General features: G+C 40.8%; 1 protein-coding gene across 1 annotated transcript; it reads left to right on the forward strand.

Moving 5' to 3' along the window:
- The first annotated feature begins 3,684 nt into the window (after nt 1–3,684).
- LOC133619859 (uncharacterized) lies at nt 3,685–16,093 on the forward strand. The gene is made up of 2 exons (XM_061981131.2): nt 3,685–3,709; nt 14,615–16,093. The coding sequence occupies exons 1-2, from the start codon at nt 3,685–3,687 to the stop codon at nt 15,751–15,753; spliced, it is 1,164 nt and encodes a 387-aa protein (XP_061837115.1). The 3' UTR covers nt 15,754–16,093.
- Nucleotides 16,094–25,994: the final 9,901 nt, after the last annotated feature.

Below are 25,994 nucleotides of genomic sequence, written 5' to 3' on the forward strand. Positions count from 1 at the left end.
GAACATCAAATATGTTGTCTTTGTAGTGCATTCAATTGAATATGGGTTGAAAAGGATTTGCAAATCATTGTATTCCGTTTATATTTACATCTAACACAATTTCCAAACTCTTATGGAAACAGGGTTTGTATATATATTTATATAAAAATAGCTCGATTTCTAGCTATAAATATACTCCTCCCCCATAACCCCGCCTCCCGGACCTAGCCAGATGCCAGAAGGCGGGACGTTTACACCAGAATTTAGGGGGCAGGACTTTAGTTTTTTTGTATTATTTTTTCGTATTAAATGTATATGACGTCATCACTTTTGACAGAAAGTATATTCTATATTCTCTCACATGAGATGGCACACAATTTAGCACCACGTGAACAATCGCAAAAAGCCGCTGCCTGACCAGGGCTCAGAAAATCTGTAGAGACTCCTCCCACCCCCACCAAGGACTGTTTTCACTGCTGGACTAGCCTCCGTAGCAGAACCTCCAGGTTCTGTAACAGCTTCTTCCCTCAGGCCATAAGACTCTTGAATGCATCATAATAATCCCCTCAATTCCCCCCAAAACGGATTAACTCGCTGGAATATAAAAGACAATATAACATACATCCATAAACGTGGATGCATATGGAAAAGTGCAATATATTTATCTGTACAGTAATCTATTTATTTATATCTACACCTTATTGCTCTTTTATCCTGCATTACCATGAGCTAATGCAACGAAATTCCGTTATCTGTACTGTAAGGTTCAAATTTGAATGACAGTAAAAGGAAGTCTAAGTCTAATAGTGTAGATCGATCTCCTGGTGGAGATCTACACTCTTAGTGGTTTTCTTGTTTATTCAGAGTAATGATTTGACTTTCTAAAGGCTTTTAAAGGGGAACATTATCACAATTTCAGAAGGGTTAAAACCATTAAAAATCAGTTCCCAGTGGCTTATTATATTTTTTGAAGTTTTTTTCAAAATTTTACCCATCACGCAATATCCCTAAAAAAAAGCTTCAAAGTGCCTGATTTTAACCATCGTTATATACACCCGTCTATTTTCCTGTGACGTCACACAGTGATGCCGATACAAACAAACATGGCAGATAGAACAGCAAGCTATAGCGACATTAGCTCGGATTCAGACTCGGATTTCAGCGGCTTAAGCGATTCAACAGATTACACATGTATTGAAACGGATGGTTGTAGTGTGGAGGCAGGTAGCGAAAACGAAATTGAAGAAGAAACTGAAGCTATTGAGCCATATCGGTTTGAACCGTATGCAAGCGAAACCGACGAAACGACACGACAGCCAGCGACACGGGAGAAAGTGAGGACGAATTCGGCGATCGCCTTCTAACCAACGATTGGTATGTGTTTGTTTGGCATTAAAGGAAACTAACAACTATGAACTAGGTTTACAGCATATGAAATACATTTGGCAACAACATGCACTTTGAGAGTGCAGACAGCCCAGTATGTTGTATCTGTGTGCTGGGCTTCATTAAAAGTTCTAGTTGAGCATCATAAGAAGTACTTCACTTTACTACACTGTAGACATATCCTCATCCGCTCTCTTTTCCTGGGGGTCTGGCGGCAGATTTCTTTGACTTTATCGTTGGAAATGCATCTGCTTTGAGTGTCGCAGGATATCCACACATTCTTGCCATCTCTGTCGTAGCATAGCTTTCGTCGGTAAAGTGTGCGGAACAAACGTCCAATTTCTTGCCACTTTCGCATCTTTGGGCCACTGGTGCAACTTGAATCCGTCCCTGTTCGTGTTGTTACACCCTCCGACAACACAACGATGTCTCCAAGGTACGGAAAACAGTCGAAAAAAACGGAAAATAACAGAGCTGATTTGACTCGGTGTTTGTAATGTGTTTGAGAAAATGGCGGATTGCTTCCCGATGTGACGTCACGTTGTGACGTCATCGCTCCGAGAGCGAATAATAGAAAGGCGTTTAATTCGCCAAAATTCAACCTTTTAGAGTTCGGAAATCGGTTAAAAAAATATATGGTCTTTTTTCTGCAACATCAAGGTATATATTGACGCTTACATAGGTCTGGTGATAATGTTCCCCTTTAACTAAAACAACTAAGTAGGTTGAAAAATATGTCTGTGTTTCGTGTCGTATTTAAAATGTATGATTTTTTTCTTCGATGTTTGCCCTTTTTCTGGTTTGAACAACTGCCATCGAAAAAGTCTGTGCACGTGCTTGTATATATATATGTTTTTTTTCAAAGAGTAGTTGTAGATTATTTGATGTTAGATACTTTTGCCAACCATTGTTTTAAAACAAGCTAAAAATGCCTTTATTTTGAAAAACAACTGCTGTGGAGTAGGAAACGGAAGTTGCTGGCTTGTAGCGCATGCGCAAATGTACTTGAAGCAAAAGGAGGGGAAAAAAAGAAGATCGCAGGCTATGGTCTTTCGGAGAATCTTCGAATTCACAATCTTAAAGTCATATGATTCACAGCAAATATAGCAACAAATATCTCAATTCGTATTTCCCAAAGCCACGAAACGTGCATTGAGTTCGGAGCGATATCTGAAGTGAAGATTGAAGACGTGATAGAAGATGGACGACTACTGCTATGCTAAGATGGCGACGTCCGCTAAAAGAGAACATGAAAGAGAATCAACTTCCAGCAAATCACCAACGGAGATAAAGACGAAAGATGAAGGTGAGTGAGTTGAAGTTTTGTCATTTGAAAACTATTTCAAGCCCTTAAAGACGAAATGAGCCGACCTTGTTGAAGAATGTAAAGAAAGAGCCGCCATGATTGTTAGCTTGAAGAAGGCAGTGGAGTTCACATCAGAGGAGATGAAAGAATGCAAAAGTCAAATGAAGAAAGTGGAAGAGCAAAACAAGCGCTTGTGTAAAGTGTCGTGGTATGGGTTGTATTGTAATGATCAGACGGTTTGTACAAGCAACGTTTTTATTCATACCAGCTCTCAGTGTAGCATAGGCGAGGGCGGACCTACGTCACTTCCGCCTGCCAATCCCCTAGCAACCGGTCGCCATATTGAATTCGTTGAAAACAAACCAGCTCACAGCGAACACAGCATTGACAGAAAAGGCATTTAACGAGGTTTCACGGCATTTTAAACTGTTCTAAATGGCGTATGATTATGTAAATAGTCTTTCCAGTGAGGCTAGGTTAAGATACGAGTTAAAATGTTCTGTAGTTGGATTAAACAACTGCCCTTACCGCCTTCCAGCAGATGCATGGACTGATAATCCTACACAATGGCCGGACATGGAATTTGGAAATCTTTATGTCTACCTCACAAGCGCACCAGGTCGGTTGTTAGCTTCGGTTGTTATATAACGAATAAATCACATAAAAATTGTTAAATCACCCAAGGTATGTTGATAAATGATAATAAGGATGACACGGTGGCTACCAGTATCTGTATATTTATTATATCTGTAGAGAGCTCATTCAAATTCAGTTCAGTATTATGATTTATTATTTGCTGAATTACTGTTCCTTTTTTTAACTGAATTATTTATTTAAAATTACAGGCGTTTTTGCAGCAGGCTCAATGTTTTCACACTCATTTGTCCTTTCCGTTAGATCACTGAAAGGTAGTCGTTTCCCACAGTGTTTCTTTGTACTTTTTGAGTTCTCTGCTGCCGATTCACGCTTTGAAGTTGTCAGTTGATGTCGCTCGTAACTGTCCATCCTATGAGATGCCTTCTTTCCACTCTGTGGCAGGTGAGGTAAGATGGATGGTGCATAATCAGGGTGCATGGGATTCTTTACAGGTCGTCCTGAGAGGAAAAAAATTAAAAGATATTGAGAGATTTGAGGGCTACAACTACAAGTAATGTTTGATTACAACAAAGGAGACTTGCAGACAGCATTTTACGACTGTCTTGAAAAGTTGATTAAATGGCAACATGAAAATTATAGGGTTTATTGGTTTTTAAAAACCCAACCGTTAAGTGCAAATTTAAATGAAACCGGTTTTCGAAAATAGCCTTTATACCGTATGTTATTGTTGTGCAACAACAACAACTTCAGCTGTCGAACGTTATTCAGTAAAAATTCAACGGGTTCAACATTAGCATGGACGGTATAGCCAAGTTGTGGTTAAGAAGGTGGATTTTTGTTCCTTATATTTACCAGAAACGAAGTGATCCGAACACACGACCCGGGATTTTGGGAGACTCCAGTGAGAACCGTCCTCGTTTTCCCGGTGTAAAGCTGCGAGCCATTTGTCTCGTCTCTGTGGGCTTTTAGCACGCTTTGGCAGAACAAAATACGACCTTTGTTTTCCCTGTTTCCAGTTGTGGTTTGCACAACCAAAAACAACACATTTTTTTGGCATTTTGGAGGCAGAATGACGGGTTTAATCAGCGCAGGTCGACAGGTTAAAGAGTAATGGCGACGGTTTGTTTTCAACGCCAGTCAGGTTGCTATGGCTCGAAGAACCCGTATGTAGCTCAGTTGCCCGGATGTCGGCCCTGCCCTATAGGATTTAATGTGTTCCAACAACAAGCCTAATAACATAACATCCGGTCGGGGACATCCTGTATGCTATCAGAATAAAGGCATAACAGACAACGCCACATCTCCCTTTCTAGAACACTGAACGGACTGTAACAATCACAGCTGTAAGTCAGATAATGTAAAATCTGTAAACCTTTGCATGAAATAGAACATGTATATTCACTCAGAATGGGAAAAAGCACTCCTAAGACTTCTCAAGGAAAGTAACAAAAACAAACATTGTCAGGCAATATCTTTGGAGGCAAATAGTGTAACCAGCAGAACACAAAACATTCAACAGTCTTTCTTGTTTCACAACGTTTTTTTCTTTTCACTTTTTTTTTTTAATCCCTCCCCTTCCCACAGTTTACAAGTCCAGTCTGTGAGGTTTTCTCACCACTCTGCCACTCCCATTGGTAGGACCATGCGTGTGTGTACACCAGGGGCGTCACTAGCTTTTAAAGGGGAACATTATCACAATTTCAGAAGGTTTAAAACCATAAAAAATCAGTTCCCAGTGGCTTATTTTATTTTTCGAAGTTTTTTTCAAAATTTTACCCATCACGCAATAACCCTAAAAAAAGCTTCAAAGTGCCTGATTTTAACCATCTTTATAAACACCCGTCCATTTTCCTGTGACGTCACATAGTGATGCCAACACAAACAAACATGGCGGATAGAACAGCAAGCTATAGCGACATTAGCTCGGATTCAGACTCGGATTTCAGCGGCTTAAGCGATTCAACAGATTACGCATGTATTGAAACGGATGGTTGTAGTGTGGAGGCAGGTAGCGAAAATGAAATTGAAGAAGAAACTGAAGCTATTGAGTCATATCGGTTTGAACCGTATGCAAGCGAAACCGACGAAAACGACACGACAGCCAGCGACACGGGAGAAAGCGAGGACGAATTCGGCGATCGCCTTCTAACCAACGATTGGTATGTGTTTGTTTGGCATTAAAGGAAACTAACAACTAGGAACTAGGTTTACAGCATATGAAATACATTTAGCAACAACATGCACTTTGAGAGTGCAGACAGCCCAATTTTCATCAATTAATATACTCTGTAGACATACCCTCATCCGCGCTCTTTTCCTGAAAGCTGATCTGTCCAGTTTTGGAGTTGATGTCAGCAGGCCAGGGAAGCTAGGGTCGATATTCTTCTCTTGATCATCTTCGGTGGCATAAGGGACGGTGTGAGCCAAGACATCCAGGGGGTTTAGCTCGCTCGTCTGCGGGAACAAACTGCCGCCATTGCTTGCCGTGCTACCGAGGTCCTTTGTCCCTGAATTGCTCACACACTCCGGCAGATTCAATGGGGGTCTGGCGGCAGATTTCTTTGACTTTATCGTTGGAAATGCATCTGCTTTGAGTGTCGCAGGATATCCACACATTTTTGCCGTCTCTGTCGTAGCATAGCTTTCGTCGGTAAAGTGTGCGGAACAAACGACTGACCATTTCGTCGGCTTTCCCCACACCCTCGTATTTTGAACAAATTTCGTCCAATTTCTTGCCACTTTCGCATCTTTGGGCCACTGGTGCAACTTGAATCCGTCCCTGTTCGTGTTGTTACACCCTCCGACAACACACCGACGAAAGTGAGAAAATGGCGGATTGCTTCCCGATGACATCGCTCCGAGAGCGAATAATAGAAAGGCGTTTAATTTGCCAAAATTCACCCATTTAGAGTTTGGAAATCGGTTAAAAAGTATATGGTCTTTTTTCTGCAACATCAAGGTATATATTGACGCTTACATAGGTCTGGTGATAATGTTCCCCTTTAAATATATATGGAAGTCTGAATAGAAATGAGAAACATTTATATATACTGTAAATAAGGAAGACTTAGTCTGCTGATCTGAAAAACAGCCAAATCTGTCAAAGAGCTGAGGGTCCATCTTCAAAGTGCAATGCTGAAACAAATAATGCAAACAATAAAATGTAACTTCCAGGGCTTGAGATTAACGTAGTCCCGTCGTGCCGGGGACGGTAAAAAAAATGCACGGGACGAAATGAAATGCTCCCCGGAACAATGGCTTTTAAACCATTTTTTTTCTTTTTATGTATTTATTCATTTTACATTTTATATTAAATGTCTTGGTTTTAAGGATTTAAGAATTGGTGTATTGTGCTCACATTTTTTTGGTCTTTGTTAGAACTCTAGCAGCAGCGTTCTGAACAAGCTGTAGCTGCCTGACAGTTTTTTTGGGAAGACCTGCAAGGAGACCATTACAATAGTCTAGCCTACTGGTAATAAAGGCGTGTACAAGTTTTTCTAAGTCTTGAGCTGACATGAGCCCTTTATTTCTTGTTACATTTTTGAGGTGATACAGTGTTTCCCACAGGACAGGCATCTATTTGTGGTGGTGTGGTCGGGGGGTGGCGGCGGCAGCAGCGATGACCAAGAAGAACGCGGAGTTGGAATATAATTACAACACTTTATGTACATATTTATATACAGATTTGAACAATTAGTTTTTCACTGAAATATATTTATTAATTGTGGTTCTTACAAAAAATATATCTTATAAAATAGAAAAGCTAAAATGTCTCTTAAAGCTCTGCCCCTTTAATTAGTGCATACTAAATAATTTAACTTTAGCCTACTACTACAACCATATTATTTACCAGCAACATAAAGTGAAACATAGGCAGAGGTGTCCTACCACAGTCAGTCAACCTCCGCCTCCTCCTCCTGCTACTGCTGAACAGGTCGCACTGGAGCTAGTCTCGCTCGTCAGACCCTCCTCCAGAGAAGAGGGAGACACTGGAGCTTACCGTGCTGGGGGTTATACAGTCATGACTTAAATTGTGGCATTTTTAGCCATTCTGGATCAAACCCAGTCGCTCTATGTTTTGTCGTGGTCCTCTCTATAAGGCACATAAGAATATAAATTAGGACCCTTTTCATGAGAAAAGTGCATTTCTGATCTGACCCTGCTTTATTTTTCAGTGTTTGCTAAGTCTCACCTGTTGCCTCCGCCCTAGCTGGCTCTACATGCTGCCTGTCTTCTTCCTCTCCTACAACATCTCCCTGCGTACTTACTATCCCTTCCTCCTCACCCTCTCTTACTGCCTTAGCCGCGGCACTAGTTGAAGCCTGGAAGTATTGGAAGCAAATTAATTTTCACACTGATGGACGTCTAAGTGTCTTCACCGTTTTGATAATTACTCCTGTGGTCCGGACTGTAGGCCTACCTCCTCTCCAAGTCCAGCCCTTTTCGGCCGTTGAAAATATTTTTCTATACTCATCTGTGTGAAGGAGTGAACATCCAACATTAGAATTTATTACTAACGAGCAGAAGCGCTCTATGTACAGTGCCGTCTAACCTTAAGCGGCAGCAGCTCAACACATGCAGGGTTCAACGTTAAGGTTTTTTTCTACTTGCCCGACTTCTCAAATCTACTTGCCCCAATATTTTTACTTGTCCTACCTAGGTTTTTTTCTGGCTGTGTAGTGCTCATGGCTTATATCTTACTAAAATTATTATTATTATCTATAATTACATTTAAATGGCATTGCATGCATGTAAAATTAAATGCTATTTCACATTATTTGACCAGTAGCAGGTACACCCATCTGAACAGGTCAGCCACCTGTTTAAAGCCCGATCACAGTTGAAATCTTGAAATGAAGGGCCTTTAATGGCCAAAACATTAACCTGGACAACATTTTAACAGCTGGTTGGCTCAGATTTTATTCTTTTCATTGCATTCACATGCTGCAGTGGACAATTTAGCTTCAGTATTAATGCAGTACCTGAAGCACCGTCTCCACGTGTGTTTATTGACAACAGGGTTATAACCTGGACACGTTAGCTCCTCGGTATGGTAACAGGTGACTGTTACTGCGTGCGTCTGCCCCGGCCCCCGAGTCAAACAGCGGCGGTGTTAATGAAGCAGCGTCAGGCTGCTCACCGTCAGTGAAACGCTCGGTGAAATCGCGGATTAACGTTAAATATATGACGAGCCGCGAGCGATGCAGCTATAACCTATCTCACCTGGTAGAGCACCCGCTGCGGCGACCCAGTTCGATTCGCTTTGCTCTGCGTCAATCCCCTCTCTCCAGCCGTCCTTTCAAAATAAATGCATTCAAATCCCGAAAATAAAAATTAAGAAAATCCGAGTCGGTGTTGCACACTGCACAGGTTCGGACCACTTTTGAACTTGTTTGCCAAGACGTCTTACCCTCGTATTTTGATCCGGTCGGTCCGTTCTTCTTTTAATTCGTCGTCTTCTTCTTCTTCTGGCCCACCAGGTGAATTAAGTACTATTGGCGGAGTTACAATGCATAGTAGGCTACCGCCACCTACTGCACCGGAGTTGTAACTACAAGCAACATTCACAGACAGAGTCTCATTGCTTTTATGAGCGGTCGAGCGAGTCAAAAGCCGAAAAATCTATTTGTGGCGGACGTAATTCTTTCGTGACGGGCCGCCACAAATAAATGAATGTGTGGGAAACAGTGTGATAGTAGGCCGATTTAGTTACTGATTTGATGTGACTGTCGAAATGTAAATCAGAATCTAAAATAACCCCAAGATTTCTGGCTTTATTTGAGGTTTTCAGGGACAGTGATTGAAGATGTTGAATGACTTTAAACCTTACTTTTTTAGCACCAAAAACAATTATCTCAGTTTTATCTTCATTTAGTTGTAGGAAATTTAGGCACATTCAGTGTTTGACTTGCTCAATGCACTGGCACAGAAGATCTATGGGGCGATAGTCGGTGATAGCGCTACATAGATTTGGGTGTCATCGGCATAGCAATGATGGTCAATGTTCTTATTTTGCATGATTTGTGCTAGTGGGAGCATATAGATGTTAAATAAAGTCGGCCCCAAGATTGAACCTTGGGGGACTCCACACGTCTCTATATATATATATATAGGTTCTGATACAAAGTCACCAATGGAAACAAAATAGTTCCCATCTTGTAGATATGACTTGAACCAGCTTAAAACTGTGCCTGATATCCCCACCCAGTTTTCCAACCTGTCCAAAAGTATTGAGTGGTCGACAGTGTCAAATGCAGCACTGAGGTCCAATAGCATTAATACTGAAGTTTTGCCAGTCTGTGTTTAGACGGATGTCATTTATAACTTTAAGAAGTCTCTGTGCCATGAAGAGGTCGAAATCCTGACTGGAAGTTGTTGTGGCAGCCAGTAGAAGCCAAGAAGTGATTTAGTTGTTGGAGGACAACTTTCTCAATTATTTTACTTCTGAATGGTAGATTTGAAATTGCTCTGTAGTTGTTGATAACAGAGATGTAACCCAAAGATAGCAAATGGTAAAAAATAATGCACATTTAACTTTATAAATAACCATGACCTTCATGATGCATTTCAGGCTAACTAGCTAACTAAGTAGCAGCATTGTTTTAGAGTGAGAATGTAACTTTTTGTCAAACACAGACCTGGTGTAAAGTGGAGCTAATACATTTTACTACAAGCAGTGATGAATACTTACTTTCTTGAAAAAGTTTCTTATGTCCATTTTGCATCTGTTCACGTTCTTGTTCTGCAATCTGCAGTGCTGTGTGCTAATGTGCTTCGTACACCTGCAGGACCGCAACTCCGCAAGCAAGGTCGCAGAGAAAATGCTGACTGGTTTTTGAGTGATGTGGGCATTTTCTATATGAACAAGTCCAAGGACCACAAGCAAGGTCGCAGAAAAAATGCGGACTGGATTTTGAGTGATGTGGGCATTTTCTATATGAACAAGTGGAATGGATTGGATACCGACGCTCTAAAGGGGCTCTCTACCTTACGCTATGAAGTGAGGGGAAACTGAGTGAATAATGACGGGTTATATGATTATTTATTTACACTCATATTCGGGCCACTTTATAACGAATATGTCGGCATGTATTTGTAAAAAAAAAATAAAAAATATATATATATATATATAACACCAAATTATTTACGGGGGCTTAAAGAGGAACATTATCACAATTTCAGAAGGGTTAAAACCATTAAAAATCAGTTCCCAGTGGCTTATTTTATTTTTCGAAGTTTTTTTCAAAATTTTACCCATCACACAATATCCCTAAAAAAAGCTTCAAAGTGCCTGATTTTAACCATCGTTATATACACCCGTCCATTTTCCTGTGACATCACATAGTGATGCCAATACAAACAAACATGGCGGATAGAACAGCAAGGTATAGCGACATTAGCTCGGATTCAGACTCGGATTTCAGTGGCTTAAGCGAAATTGAAGAAGAAACTGAAGCTATTGAGCGATATCGGTTTGAACCGTATGCAAGCGAAAACGACGAAAACGACACGACAGCCAGCGACACGGGAGAAAGCGAGGACGAATTCGGCGATTGCCTTCTAACCAACGATTGGTATGTATTTGTTTTTAATTGTTGTAATGTTTTTAAGCTAAATTATTGGTAAACACAGTTTATGTATAATCATTTACGTAAAACCGCGAGTAATGAATAAAGTTTTCATCAATTAATATATTCTGTAGACATACCCTCATCCGCTCTCTTTACCTGAAAGCTGATCTGTCCAGTTTTGGAGTTGATGTCAGCAGGCCAGGGAAGCTAGGGTCGATATTCTTCTCTTGATCATCTTCGGTGGCATAAGGGACGGTGTGAGCCAAGACATCCAGGGGGTTTAGCTCGTCTGCGGGAACAAACTGCCGCCATTGCTTGCCGTGCTACCGAGGTCCTTTGTCCCTGAATAGCTCACACACTCCGGCAGATTCAATGGGGGTCTGGCGGCAGATTTCTTTGACTTTATCGTTGGAAATGCATCTGCTTTGAGTGTCGCAGGATATCCACACATTCTTGCCATCTCTGTCGTAGCATAGCTTTTGTCGGTAAAGTGTGCGGAACAAACGACTGACCATTTTCGTCGGCTTTCCCCACACCCTCGTATTTTGAACAAATTTCGTCCAATTTCTTGCCGCTTTCGCATCTTTGGGCCACTGGTGCAACTTGAATCCGTCCCTGTTCGTGTTGTTACACCCTCCGACAACACACCGACGAGGCATGATGTCTCCAAGGTACGGAAAACAGTCGAAAAAACGGAAAATAACAGAGCTGATTTGACTCGGTGTTTGTAATGTGTTTGAGAAAATGGCGGATTGCTTCCCGATGTGACGCCACGTTGTGACGTCATCGCTCCGAGAGCGAATAATAGAAAGGCGTTGAATTCGCCAAAATTCACCCATTTTAGAGTTCGGAAATCGGTTAAAAAAATATATGGTCTTTTTTCTGCAACATCAAGGTATATATTGACGCTTACATAGGTCTGGTGATAATGTTCCCCTTTAAGGTTTATTTTAGGGGGGCTTTAGCCCCCCTAAAATAGGCCTAACAACGCCAATGGTGCACACTATTTGATTTCCTATTATGCAGCTCATTTTTATTTGACAGTTATTGAAATATCTTGTGTGACATTATGCACAAAAGTGCACTTTATATGTTTTACGCTATTGTAGTGGCGTTCTGTACAAAAAGTGCACTTTAATTTAGTGTTTTTTTGATATGTCATCTTAGTGACATCATGCACAAAAGTGCACTAATAGCTTGTTTTAAAATGTCTCTGACAATCTTGCACTTTCTGTTTTGAAATGTACATGAATGTCTGTGCCACTGCTTAATAACTGTTTAATAAATACTGTTTAGGTAAATTGACTTAGTTGTGATTTCCCTCTCTGCATGAAAGTTTAAAAGTAGCATATATTAATGCAGTATGAAGAAGAATGTTTTAATGTAGACACATAGAATCATCATACTGCTGTGATTATATGCATCAAGTGTTCATTCAATTCTAAGGCAAAATATGGAGATATATATACTAGGGGTGTAACAGTACGTGTATTTGTATTGAACCGTTTCGGTACGGGGGTTTCGGTTCAGTTTGGAGGTGTACCGAACGAGTTTCTAAGCTAAAGTCTTAACAAGCTGCTTTGCTTCTGCTGCCTCTGTCTCAGCACCCAGCATTGTCCCACCCACACAACCATCTGATTGGTTACACAAAAAGCGGTAACAGCCAATCAGCAGTGCGTATTCAGAGCGCATGTAGTCAGCGCTTCAGCGTTTAGCAGGTAAGCATCAGGCAGCGTACTCTCCCCAAATTATAATAAACACCTCCCAGTCAACTACTAGTAACATCACTATGAGCCCTTTGACGTTCTAGAAACTTAAACTGGCTTGAGGTGAAGGCTAATTAGCTTTTAGCGTAATGTTAGCTCATTTTGCGGTGTGCGTGTGTGTGTGTAGTCTCTCCTATTGCTATTGTACTATTTTTTTCAGCTATATTTACATTAATCATTAGTAATGTAGCAGCCTAGTTTTGAATGGCAGGGTCCCTGCTATCACATGTTGATAAAAATATAACATTTACATAATAAAAATCCTCGTATAAGCGGAAGAAGATAGATGGATGGATGGATAATAAAAATCAACTACAGGTTTCCCAAATGCTGTAATAAATTAAGCATAATGAGTTGACTTGAAACTGTTTAATGTTGCACTTTTTATATGTAGAAGAAAAGTTTTGTCATTTTATTTAATCTGAGCAACAACTTGAGGCAGTTTAATGTTGATTAACGTGGGCAGAATTATTATACTGTTCCCAATGTTAAAAGGATAAAGCCATTGTTTACAAATTTGGTAAATAAGTAACTAAGCATTGGTAAAAAGTACTGACGTTTTTAAGTAATTGAAGAATATGAATAATTTATTATTTGAAAATATTTTTTAGTAAATCCATCCATCCATCTATTTTCTACCGCCTGTCCCTTTCAGGGTCGCTGTACCCTATCTCAGCTGCATTCGGCGGTAGGCGCGGTGCACCCTGGACAAGTCACCACCTCATCACAGGGCCAACACAGATGGACAGACAACATTCACACTCACATTCACACACTGGGGCCCATTTAGTGTTGCCAATCAACCTATCCCAAGGTGCATGTCTTTGGAGGTGGGAGGAAGCCGGAGTATCCGGAGGGAACCCACGCAGTCACGGGGAGAACATGCAAACTCCACACAGAAAGATCCCGAGCGCAGGATCGAACCCAGGACCTTCGTATTGTGAGGCAGACGCACTAAATGGTAACTTGAAATAAAAATCCTACAGTATTCAGTACACCACTGATACTTTGTTTCCTGCAGAATGTTTGTGATGACAAGCAAAAAAAAAGGAAAAAAGGTTGTTCTCTTTACCCCCACAAAATGTACATATTATAAGCAAAACTGTGGTCCTAAAAGCAGGTACGGACCGAAGTGTGGGTTACCTGTACCGTTACACCTCTAGTAAACACAATTATAGATATGAACAAAATGACAGTTGTCAGCTGTGAGCATATATTACCTCCATCAAACATGGCGGAAATGTCTGTTACAAGATACTGTGCTAGTAAATAGTAGGGATGCAACTGTACTCGCTATTATCCTGCACGGGACAATCCGCCTTTAACTAGATGTATAAAAAAAAAGTGATATTAATCGAGATCGGATGTAGTAATATTGTCTTCATTAGCAATAGTGCTAATTGCTTGATATGCGTATCACTCAGCTTCTAAAATGTGTAGCTCATCCTCCTTATATCCAGGCTCAAAAATATAAGGTTCTGGATCATAATTTGTCCCAAAGTATTCTTTGATGGCACTCATGTAGTCTGCCTTTATTAGTAATAGTTGTTGGTGGTGTTGTTGAAGGAAATAGCGAACGTTGTGATGCGTCTGTGAAAATATTGTTCCACCGTTTGCTTGAAATTGTAAAAAAAAAAGAAGATGAAAATGTGTAAATATTACATGTTATTATGAATGTGCCTGTTATTACATTACATATACTCTTACAGCATGTATATAAAAAGTTGCTGGAAGCTTTTATATATATTTAGACTTTTTTTATGATGAAATCAAGTGCATCCCCGTTACCTGCATTGTTAGCTGACTTTTGTTTGCGTTTATTTACGAGTTAGAATCAGTGATGGGCAGTAGTGCACAACAAGTAGTGACGCTATGTAGCTTAACTACAGTTCTCAGTAGCATGGCGTTAGCCTCGCTCCTTTTTGAACCCGTAGTGATACCGTACAACCCTACGACACACACATACAGTATATAGAATAAAGTGTGTTTTTGCTGTTTGTGTCTTGCAGACGTCCAGCAGCTGATCGGTAATCCAGAAGAAGTTTCCCCTCAGTTAGGGGGGAGCTCCACTTTGAAGCAGGAGACTCCACAACCACCCTGCATTAAAAAGGAAGAGGAGGAACTCTGCATCACTCAGGAGGGAGAGTGTCTTCTAGGACGAGAGGAAGCTGATTACACCAAGTTTCCACTGAGTATTCTCTCTGTGAAGACTGAAGATGATGAAGAGAAACCACAAGTAGACAACCTCTTAGCTCCACTATCAGATAGTGAGGCTGAAGACGAGGTTGAAGAACCTTTGAGCAGCGATAAAGACTGTGAAGGTGATATGAGGACTCACACTGACAACAAACACTCTGAATGCTCTTCAAAGAAGAAACGTAAAAAATGTTTGAGCTGCTCAGTTGGTGCTGAAAGTTTTACTAAAAAGAACCATTTGACCCAACACATGAGAACACAGACAGGTCAAAATAAATGTATTTGTTCATTTTGTGGGAAAAGCTTTTCTCAAAATACCTCTTTGACAGACCACATAAGAACACACACAGGGGAAAAACCATTTAATTGTTCAGTTTGTGGGAAAAGCTTTTCTGTTAAGAGATATATGACTGAACACATGAAAACACACACAGGTGAAAAACCATTTAATTGTTGCGTTTGTGGCAACAACTTTTCTCAAAAAAGCTCTTTGACTCAACACATGAGAACACACACAGGAGAAAAACCATTTAATTGTTCAGTTTGTGGCAAAAGGTTTTCTCAAAATTTCTCTTTGACTCAACACATGAGAACACACACAGGTGAAAAACCATTTAGTTGTTCAGTTTGTGACAAAAGCTTTACTTTTAAGGGCAGTTTGATTGAACACATGAAAACACACACAGGTGAAAAACCATTTAATTGTTCAGTCTGTGGCAAAAGCTTTTCTGTTAAGAGGTATTTGGCTGAGCACATGAGAACACACACAGGTGAAAAACCATTTAGCTGTTCAGTTTGTGTCAAAAGCTTTTCTTTTAAAGGCAGTTTGATTGAACACATGAGAACACACACAGATGAAAAACCATATAAGTGTTCAGTTTGTGGCAAAAGCTTTTCTGTTAAGAGAATATTGACTCGACACATGAGAACACACTGGACTAAGACCATTTAATTGTTCAGTTTGTGGTAATAGCTTTCCTCAAAACAGCTCTTTGTGGCGATACATGAACACGCTTGTCAAAAACCATTTAGTTGTTCAGTGTGCTGTAAAAGGTTCCCACATAATGCAGACGCAGTAAAACACATAAGAACACACAAGGGAAAATAACCAATTAGCTGTTTAGTTTGTGGTATGTTGCTCATATGTGGCGACATCCACCCTACCCAGGACCTCCTCACTGCTTCTTTCACAAATATCTGAGGTATTCATACAAACTTGGATTATTTGGAGCATAATCTTATCTACTCATGACCCCATGTCTTCTCTGTATCTGAAACCTTCCTGAACAGTAAGATAGATGATGTTTCAAGTGCTTGGTTACTCCTTCTTCAGTCCAGGGACCTGGGGCCTCATGTGTCAAGTTTGTGCACGCTCAAAAACCTGCACTACACCCTTTTTCTCTGCAAAGTTGAGATGTATCAAAACTGACGTTGACGCATAAGTGATGCTGGGTAACTGTTTGCATAACAAACTGCCAACTTTTACTCCTCAGACTGATTGATGTGCAAATCAGAGACAAATGAACAATTAACCCCCAACACCCACAACCCAACCCCCACCTCCCTCGACAGTCGGGCATAACAGGTTCAATCCAGCCCTCGAGATGAGTTTGTGAAGTGTAAAATTCAGCTGCATTTTGTAATGAAAGAAACTGCTGTTCTAAATGTGTCCACTGGATGTCGCAATCGCAATTCTGTTAGGCAAGCAAATAGTGTATACCGGGGCGAGCAAGTATACCAAGCAAGAGGTACACGGTAAAGCGGGGCTGTGACTCCTCCCCCTCCACCCAACATAAAACAGGAGTAAAATAAGCAATCAGTAACCCCACTTAAAATGCAGCATGAGACACTGCACACTGATATAGTTCTGTGAAAATGATTGTCTTCTGTGCAAATGTAAAGAAAGTGAACAGTGTGATTTACTGCAATACTGTCAGTCTTTGAACTTTTTATTTGTGCTTTGTTGAAATTGTTCACACATTGCACAGCTTTTATTTTTCTATCAATACACATTATGTCTAGAAGACAGGAAGTAACTCAACACTCTTGAATAGTTTCTACCTCAGTTTGTATGGTTTGTTGAGTTAGCACAGGATTAATATGTGGAAATGACAAATGAGGTAGTTGATACATAGAATAGTTTTTATTCATGCTTTATTTAGTTTTTTGTTCAATTCTAGATGGGTTGTGACTTAAAGTTTAATTGAAACACTGAGATTAAATCTAAGTTAATTGTGTTCTTCAAGGTGTTTTTGGAAATGCGCCATTTTTTTCCTCTAATTTTTTAACTAACTTGAATTGTTTTGTCAAGAGGATTATTTGTGATATGTACATTTTCAGAATGTGTTTGTTCTATTTTGGGCCAAAGTAAAATAAAGAAAATAATCTGAAGTTGTCGTAGTCGTATTTTTAAGTGATCATGCCATGATTTTACCCGTCCCGCCCACATGGAAATAGATTTTCCTCCATGTGGCCCCTGAGCTAAAATGAGTGTGACACCCCTGCTGTAATCTGACTCATGTGAGCAGGTTACTGTATAAACACATTTTGTTATAAGTTATAAAAATGTGTTCACTTCTCAGAGACACATCAATGTCAGGCTGACAATCGCTCTTCCGCTTTCTCCAAACACGAGAACAAAGCAGCTCCTACTGACTTGTGATTGGTCAGACCGTGCCCATCTTAATCACATGGCTAATTTCAATATAATAAATTGTGATGTAACACAATTGAATATCTTATATGCTCAGACAGTAATGTGTTTATATAAGTTTAGATTGCGTTATGATGTTTGTAATGGGGAAAGACGTTAATGTGTCTTGTTTTCATGTTTGCATTTAAGATAGTTGACATTTAGCATGATAGTTGTTAACTGGCAATTAGTGATGTTAAGTGCCTAAGATGGTAGTTATTGATTAGCAGTGCGATGAGGGCTTTCTGCTGGTGAGTGATTAGCACTACAGTTAGAGCCACCTATCGCTAGGTAGAAATGAGCAGTTTCACCAACATTTTTATGTGAAACCATATTACTAACTGTCTGGTGTTTGACAGGATTCATGGAAGTTTATTGTCATACCAGCACACGATACACATGAGATGGCACACAATTTAGTAGCACGTGAACAATAGGATTGTTTTTTTTTGATTGATTGAAACTTTTATTAGTAGGTTGCACAGTGAAGTACATATTCCGTACAATTGACCACTAAATGGTAACACCCCAATAAGTTTGTCAACTTGTTTAAGTCGGGGTCCATGATACAAATAGTGGAGATCTACACTCTTAGTGCTTTTCTTCTTTATTCAGAGTAATGATTTGACTTTCTAAAGGTTTTTAACTAAAACAACTAAGTAGGTTGAAAAATATTTCTGTGTTTCTTGTAGTATTTAAAATGTTTGATTTTTTTCTTCATTGTTTGCCCTTTTTCTGGTTTGAACAACAGCCATGGAAAAAGTCTGTGCACGTGCTTGTATATATATATATTTTTTATTTTCAAAGAGTAGTTGTCCATTATTTGATGTTAGTTACTTTTGCAAACCATTGCTTTAAAACAAGATTAAAATGCCTTTATTTAAAAAAAATAACTGCTATAGAGTAGGAAACGGAAGTGGCTGACTTCTAGCGCATGCGCAAATGTACTTGAAGCCAAGCAAAAAGACGAGGACCGCATGCTATGGTTGTTCGGAGATTCTTCGAATTCACGATCTTAAAGTCATATGATTCACGGCAAATATAGCAACAAATATCTCAATTGGTATTTTCCAAAGCCGCGAAACGTGCATTGAGTTTGGAGCGATATGTGAAGTGAAGATTGAAGACGTGATAGAAGATGGACGACTACTGCTATGCTAAGATGGCGACGTCCGCTAAAAGAGAACATGAAAGAGAATCAACTTCCAGCAAATCACCAACGGAGATAAAGACGAAAGATGAAGGTGAGTGACTTGAAGTTTTGTCATTTGAAAGCTATTTCAAGCCCTTAAAGTTTAAATGAGCCGACCTTGTTGAAGAATGTAAAGAAAGAGCCGCCATGATTGTTAGCTTGAAGAAGGCAGTGGAGTTCACATCAGAGGAGATGAAAGAATGCAAAAGTCAAATGAAGAAAGTGGAAGAGCAAAACAAGCGCTTGTGTAAAGAAAAGAATGATGTGAAAGAAGAGATGTTGGGGAAGAGTAAGAGATGTGAAGAGAAGACTGGACCACATGTCTACATCAACGTGCAGAGGATTGGAGGTCATAAAGAACAAGACAATAAAAAATGTATGCTGTGTTCAAACACTAATGGTAAAATAAGATAGCTGGTAGAGTTTGTGTTATATTTTTGGTTTGAAAAATGTAACAGAGCAAGTTACAAACATCCGAGCCCCTTTAAATATTTGTATTTCTTCCTAGTTTTTATCTTCCATCCATCCATCCATCTTCTTCCGCTTATCCGAGGTCGGGTCGCGGGGGCAGCAGCCTAAGCAGGGAAGCCCAGACTTTCCTCTCCCCAGCCACTTCGTCCAGCTCTTCCTGTGGGACCCCGAGGCGTTCCCAGGCCAGCCGGGAGACATAGTCTTCCCAACGTGTCCTGGGTCTTCCCCGCGGCCTCCTACCGGTCGGACGTGCCCTAAACACCTCCCTAGGGAGGCGTTCGGGTGGCATCCTGACCAGATGCCCGAACCACCTCATCTGGTTCCTCTCGATGTGGAGGAGCAGCGGCTTTACTTTGAGCTCCTCCCGGATGGCAGAGCTTCTCACCCTATCTCTAAGGGAGAGCCCCGCCACCCGGCGGAGGAAACTCATTTCGGCCGCTTGTACCCGTGATCTTGTCCTTTCGGTCATAACCCAAAGCTCATGACCATAGGTGAGGATGGGAACGTAGATCGACCGGTAAATTGAGAGCTTTGCCTTCCGGCTCAGCTCCTTCTTCACCACAACGGATCGATACAGCGTCCGCATTACTGAAGACGCCGCACCGATCCGCCTGTCGATCTCACGATCCACTCTTCCCTCACTCATGAACAAGACTCCGAGGTACTTCAACTCCTCCACTTATCTTCTTGTTTTTCTAAAAAAAAAAAGGATTGAATTCCTTTGGTGGTGGTATGGTATGATATGTTTTAATAACAGATAGTTTATGTTAAAAATGTGTCTAAAATGAAACAAAGCCCCAAATTCAAAAAGACAACTTTCACGAGGGTGTGACACGAATATTCAAGAAACAGAAATCAGAAAAATGTAAACGGAAAACCTGAATTAGATTTGTTTTTCATATTGCAATAGTCATTTTTATTTATTGTTACTATGATTTTTATTTTACGTGTTATTTATTTGTTACTAGTTCTTTTAGATTATATTTAAAATTGTGTTTTGGTGGTGCTGTTTTTACGTTTTCAAATTAATAAAACATTTTTATTTATCGTGATTCAAAAATGACTCAAAATAATTGTGATTATTATGTTTTGCCATAATTGTCCAGCCCTAGACGAGGTATTGGCAAGGACTTCACCAGTGACGTGCAGTCACTAGAGGCAGGTGAGGCGGGGCCTCACTTGCCATCATGGAAAGAAAAAAAAATTAAAAAGAAAAAAATATATATTAAATTGTTAAATGTATCCAGTGATTATACTATAAAGTTATTTTCCATTTAACTTCACCAGTTTTAGATTATTTTTATTCAAAATTGCTGAATTTTCACATTTGCCGTTCAAATACTGAGAAGAGACGGTGCGGTGAACAGCAGCCAGTCGAGGCACGTCACTCAGTGCCGCAACATGGACGGACTCGGCTAACTGCTGGTCTTCTGTGCAGTGAGACCGTATTGCAATATGAACTATATTATACATTTCCATAGTTTAGTTAGCTGAGGTATATAATGTACAGTGTATTTTGTCAACAACTGTATGTGTGTAACGTATTTCTTGTGCTGAGCGATCATAAAACGGCTGCAAAAGACGCACTGGCTGAGGCTCGCCTCCTGCACCCCCGCCGTAGAATGCACGGCAACCCCTGACGGGAGTGTTATATCAACTAAAGCCCACACTTAAACTTTCCACGTGCAAGATTGAATCTATTTAAAGAAGTTATTTCATAAGAAGCCAAAAAGTGCAAAAACAATAATGTTGGTGTTGGAGGAGTTGTGAATGACTGCAGGGCCACAACATTAGGTACACCTGCAGAGTGCAGGTGTACCTGATTCACAACTCCTCCAACACGAACATTATTGTTTTTGCACTTTTTGGCTTCTTATTAAATAACTTTTGTAACCTATTAAGGGACGGCATGGCGCAGTGGGAGAGTGGCCGTGCGCAACCCAAGGGTCCCTGGTTCAATCCCCACCTAGTACCAACCTCGTCATGTCCGTTGTGTCCTGAGCAAGACACTTCACCCTTGCTCCTGATGGGTGCTGGTTAGCGCCTTGCATGGCAGCTCCCTCCATCAGTGTGTGAATGTGTGTGTGAATGGGTAAATGTGGAAGTAGTGTCAAAGCGCTTTGAGTACCTTGAAGGTAGAAAAGCGCTATACAAGTACAACCCATTTATCATTTATTTATTTATTTTTATGGGCTTTCCTCTTTGTGATGTTAAGTTCCTGTTATGCGCTGTTATACAGTATATGCCTTGAGCTCTTATTTTGAAGGCGCTAAGAGCGGAATTTTGACACGTTGGAGTGCAGCGGAAGTTTTTGAAAGAAGGTAAATAAAGTGGTCTTCGTGTAAACTGGAGCCTCCGTGTTTGTTATTTTGTAGTTTCATACAGTATAGGCGACATTTATAAACCCTCGGTTACACTTTTTTAAATAGATTCAATCTTGCACGTGGAAAGTTTAAGTGAGGGCTTTAGTTGATATAACACTCTCGTCAGGGGGTTCATTAATCCAGCACAACAGCGGCGCATTTATAAGTAAAGGTAAGACCATAATAACGTTTTTTTATTAAATGTGCTTTTTGTGTGCTACAGTTTGTATGTGTAAAGTTAAAGTTAAGTTAAAGTACCAATGATTGTCACACACACACTAGGTGTGGTGAAATTTGTCCTCTGCATTTGACCCATCCCCTTGTTCACCCCCTGGGAGGTGAGGGGAGCAGTGGGCAGCAGCGGCGCCGTGCCCGGGAATCATTTTTGGTGATTTAACCCCCAATTCCAAGCCTTGATGCTGAGTGCCAAGCAGGGAAGAATGCTGGTATGAACTTTTAAACATAACCCGTTAACTGCTGCCAATCAAATGGTGAATAAGATACTCTTTAGGGTTCATATGTTTGTAAATCTGACTGTGATGAAGTCAGTGCCTCACCAGCCATCAACCTCACCGCACGTCACTGGACTTCACGATAAACTATGTATCACGGTACTTGGACGAAAGCCTATTGTGTGCCGTTAACCAGTGTGTCTGAAATTAAACAAAGCCCCCAAATTTGAAAAGACAACTTCCACGAGGGTGTGACACGGATATGCAAATGAAATAGCATTTTCTAACAACATAAATAACACCTAAATAAATGAGTAAAATAAACAAGTACCAAATGATATCAATAAAAGTGCTTCTTAAAACGCAATCGATGTGCCTGTTTTGTTGAGAGTAGTGCAAATGTTGCAGTCCATGAAATTGTCATGTGAAAAGTGTTTGTGGTAATGAACCACAGCTGGAGAACATGTAACTCTTCTTGGGGGGAAGGTAGATGGACTTATTTTACATCAGGCGCAGTAGAGGTGACAGAAGTGCGTACATCAAACTATCAAAAGTTCTTCCATGTAATTTCTGGCTGTCTTCAGGACTGCTTATCATAGACGGTGCCTTTGGACAACAACTCTGTTAGGCTCCTTGGGTGTGTTTTGATTTTCATCATGTCGTGGTTTTGAGGTAACGCGAGTATTTTGTCACATTTAAAGGGGAACATTATCACCAGACCTATGTAAGCGTCAATATATACCTTGATGTTGCAGAAAAAAGACCATATATTTTTTTTAACCGATTTCCGAACTCTAAATGGGTGAATTTTGGCAAAATAAACGCCTTTCTAATATTCGCTCTCGGAGCGATGACGTCACATCGGGAAGCAATCCGCCATTTTCTCAAACACTGAGTCAAATCAGCTCTGTTATTTTCCGTTTTTTCGACTGTTTTCCGTACCTTGGAGACATCATGCCTCGTCGGTGTGTTGTCGGAGGGTGTAACAACACGAACAGGGACGGATTCAAGTTGCACCAGTGGCCCAAAGATGCGAAAGTGGCAAGAAATTGGACGTTTGTTCCGCACACTTTACCGACGAAAGCTATGCTACGACAGAGATGGCAAGAATGTGTGGATATCCTGCGACACTCAAAGCAGATGCATTTCCAACGATAAAGTCAAAGAAATCTGCCGCCAGACCCCCATTGAATCTGCCGGAGTGTGTGAGCAATTCAGAGACAAAGGACCTCGGTAGCACGGCAAGCAATGGCAGCAGTTTGTTCCCGCAGACGAGTGAGCTAAACCCCCTGGATGTCTTGGCTCACACCGTCCCTTATGCCACCGAAGATGATCAAGAGAAGAATGTCGACCCTAGATTCCCTGGCCTGCTGACATCAACTCCAAAACTGGACAGATCAGCTTTCAGGAAAAGAGCGCGGATGAGGGTATGTCTACAGAATATATTAATTGATGAAAACTGGGCTGTCTGCACTCTCAAAGTGCATGTTGTTGCCAAATGTATTTCATATGCTGTAAACCTAGTTCATAGTTGTTAGTTTCCTCGCTTTCTCTCGTGTCGCTGGCTGTCGTGTCGTTTTCGTCGGTTTCGCTTGCATATGGTTCAAACCGATATGGCTCAATAGCTTCAGTTTCTTCTTCAATTTCGTTTTCGCTACCTGCCTCCACACTACAACCATCCGTTTCAATACATTCGTAATCTGTTGAATTGCTTAAGCCGCTGAAATCCGAGTCTGAATCCGAGCTAATGTCGCTATAGCTTGCTGTTCTATGCGCCATGTTTGTTCGTGTTGGCTTCACTATGTGACGTCACAGGAAAATGGACGGGTGTATATAACGATGGTTAAAATCAGGCACTTTGAAGCTTTTTTTAGGGATATTGCGTGATGGGTAAAATTTTGAAAAAAACTTTGAAAAATATAGTAAGCCACTGGGAACTGATTTTTAATGGTTTTAACAATTCTGAAATTGTGATAATGTTCCCCTTTAACAAAGTCTCTGTACTGTTTGTCGTGTCGTCAAGTAACAGAAAAAGTTCCTCTTTCCTGTTTTGGGCAAATGCCACAAATAAAATATTCAGCGAGCATTACTAAGCTAAGTTATTCATCGAGTCTGTTGATCAGATGTTATTACATGTTTGACCGCTGGGGGGCAGTACTGGTTAGTATTCAGCTTACCGTGCCACATAATGTGGTAGAGCAAGACTGCATGAAGACACATAAAGTTAAAGTACCAATGATTGTCACACACACACACTAGGTGTGGTGAAATTTGTCCTCTGCATTTGACCCATCACCCTTGTTCATCCCCTGGTAGGTGAGGGGAGCAGTGGGCAGCAGCGGTACCGCGCCCGGGAATAATTTTTGGTGATTTAACCCCCAATTCCAGCCCTTGATGCTGAGTGCCAAGCAGGGAGGTAATGGCTCCCATTTTTATAGTCTTTGGTATGACTCGGCTGGGGTTTGAACTCACAACCTACCGATCTCAGGGCGGACACTCTAACCACTAGGTCACTCAGTAGATGGCCCAACATGTATGTTGTAGAGCCGTGATTTTCAACACTGTGCCGCGGCACACTTTCCGCGAGATATTGTCTGGTGTGCCGTGGGAAATTTTGCAACTTCACCTAATTGGTCAAAAAAAAAAAAATTTGCAAATCAATAATCATAATAATGTGCCGTTGTCTAGTGCCTGTGCTGTGTAGAGCTTGGCAGGGTAATCGTGTAATACTCCATATCAGTAGGTGGCAGCAGGTTGTAGGCATTGCTTTGTAGAAGTCGGAACGCGTCGAGGATGGTTTGTCGTGATCCCGATATGCAGAGCACAGCGTGCAGGTAAAAAGGTATGTAACGCTTAAACCAAAAAATTAACGAAAGGCAAGTCCCGCTAGGAAAATGCACTGAAGCATAGGGATGGCTATGTAAAACAAAAGTAAAACTGAACTGGCTACAAAGTGTTGCGTTTGGACCAGTTGTTCCTCCCAGGGAATTCAAGTTTCTGGCCGTCGCTCCCAAGCTCTTTACGACACTTAAAGCTGAGTAGAAGAACCACCAGAGACAGAATAGGTATTTTGTATATATTTGCAAAGCTTTGTAAATATCATGAGACCAGTCCAGCATAGAACATTCAATCGCTTAGCTAAAATGGTCTGCCCCCCTCCCATGAAAAACCCTCTCCCCTCTCAAGTCTCTCTCCCTCCCACCCTCGCAGTCATGTCCCTCCAGCCCAAAACACATGCCCATTGTCCTCCGCACCTGGACATAAGGCTAGATAAGAGAAAGGAGTATCTCCCTTTCTTACATTCCTCACTCAAGGTTAAGCACACAGTATTTGCAGACAACCAAAAGACCACAATTGGAAGAAAAACACTAGCTGTTTTGTAATATGATTATGAAATAAAAAGAAGTAACACTTAAATACGGATATATGTAAATATCTGCCTCCGACAATTGTCAACGAAAACAGAATGCTGGACGACAGCAAAGACTTACAGCATGTGGAGCAAAGACGGCGTCCACAAAGCACATCTGTACATGACATGACAATCAACAATGTCCCCACAAAGAAGGATAGCGTACGCACAACTTAAATAGTCTTGATTGCGAAAACAAAGCAGGTGCGGGCAATAGCACTCAAAGGAAGGCGTGCAGCTGCTACAGGAAAACACCAACAAAACAGGAAGGATCACCAAAATAACAGCGCAATACAGGAACTAAAGCACGACACACAGGAAACAACAACAAACTCAAAATAAGGCACAACAACCTGGTGGAGTTTAATTTTTTAACCTTTTCTGCTGGTGGTGTGCCTCCGTATTTTGTTTATGAAAAAAATGTGCCTTGACTCAAAAAAGGTTGAAAAACACTGTTGTAGTGTCTAGGGATGTCCCGATCCGATATTTGGATCGGATCGGCTGCCGATATTTGCAAGGCATGGGAAAATGCCGATCCAGATCCAGTTTTAAAAAAACTCCGGTCCGTGTTTTCCAACGCACCGATTTAAATAATACATTCCACTTTTCTG

This window comes from Nerophis lumbriciformis, linkage group LG20 (assembly GCF_033978685.3).
Source record: "Nerophis lumbriciformis linkage group LG20, RoL_Nlum_v2.1, whole genome shotgun sequence".
NCBI classification, from domain to species: Eukaryota; Metazoa; Chordata; class Actinopteri; order Syngnathiformes; family Syngnathidae; genus Nerophis; species Nerophis lumbriciformis.

Coding starts and splice junctions, on each gene's coding strand:
- LOC133619859 (XM_061981131.2), top strand. CDS start 3,685: ATGCCTTCTTTCCACTCTGTGGCAG. Junction 3,710..14,614: donor TTCTTTCCACTCTGTGGCAG/GTGAGGTAAGAT, acceptor TGTGTCTTGCAG/ACGTCCAGCAGCTGATCGGT.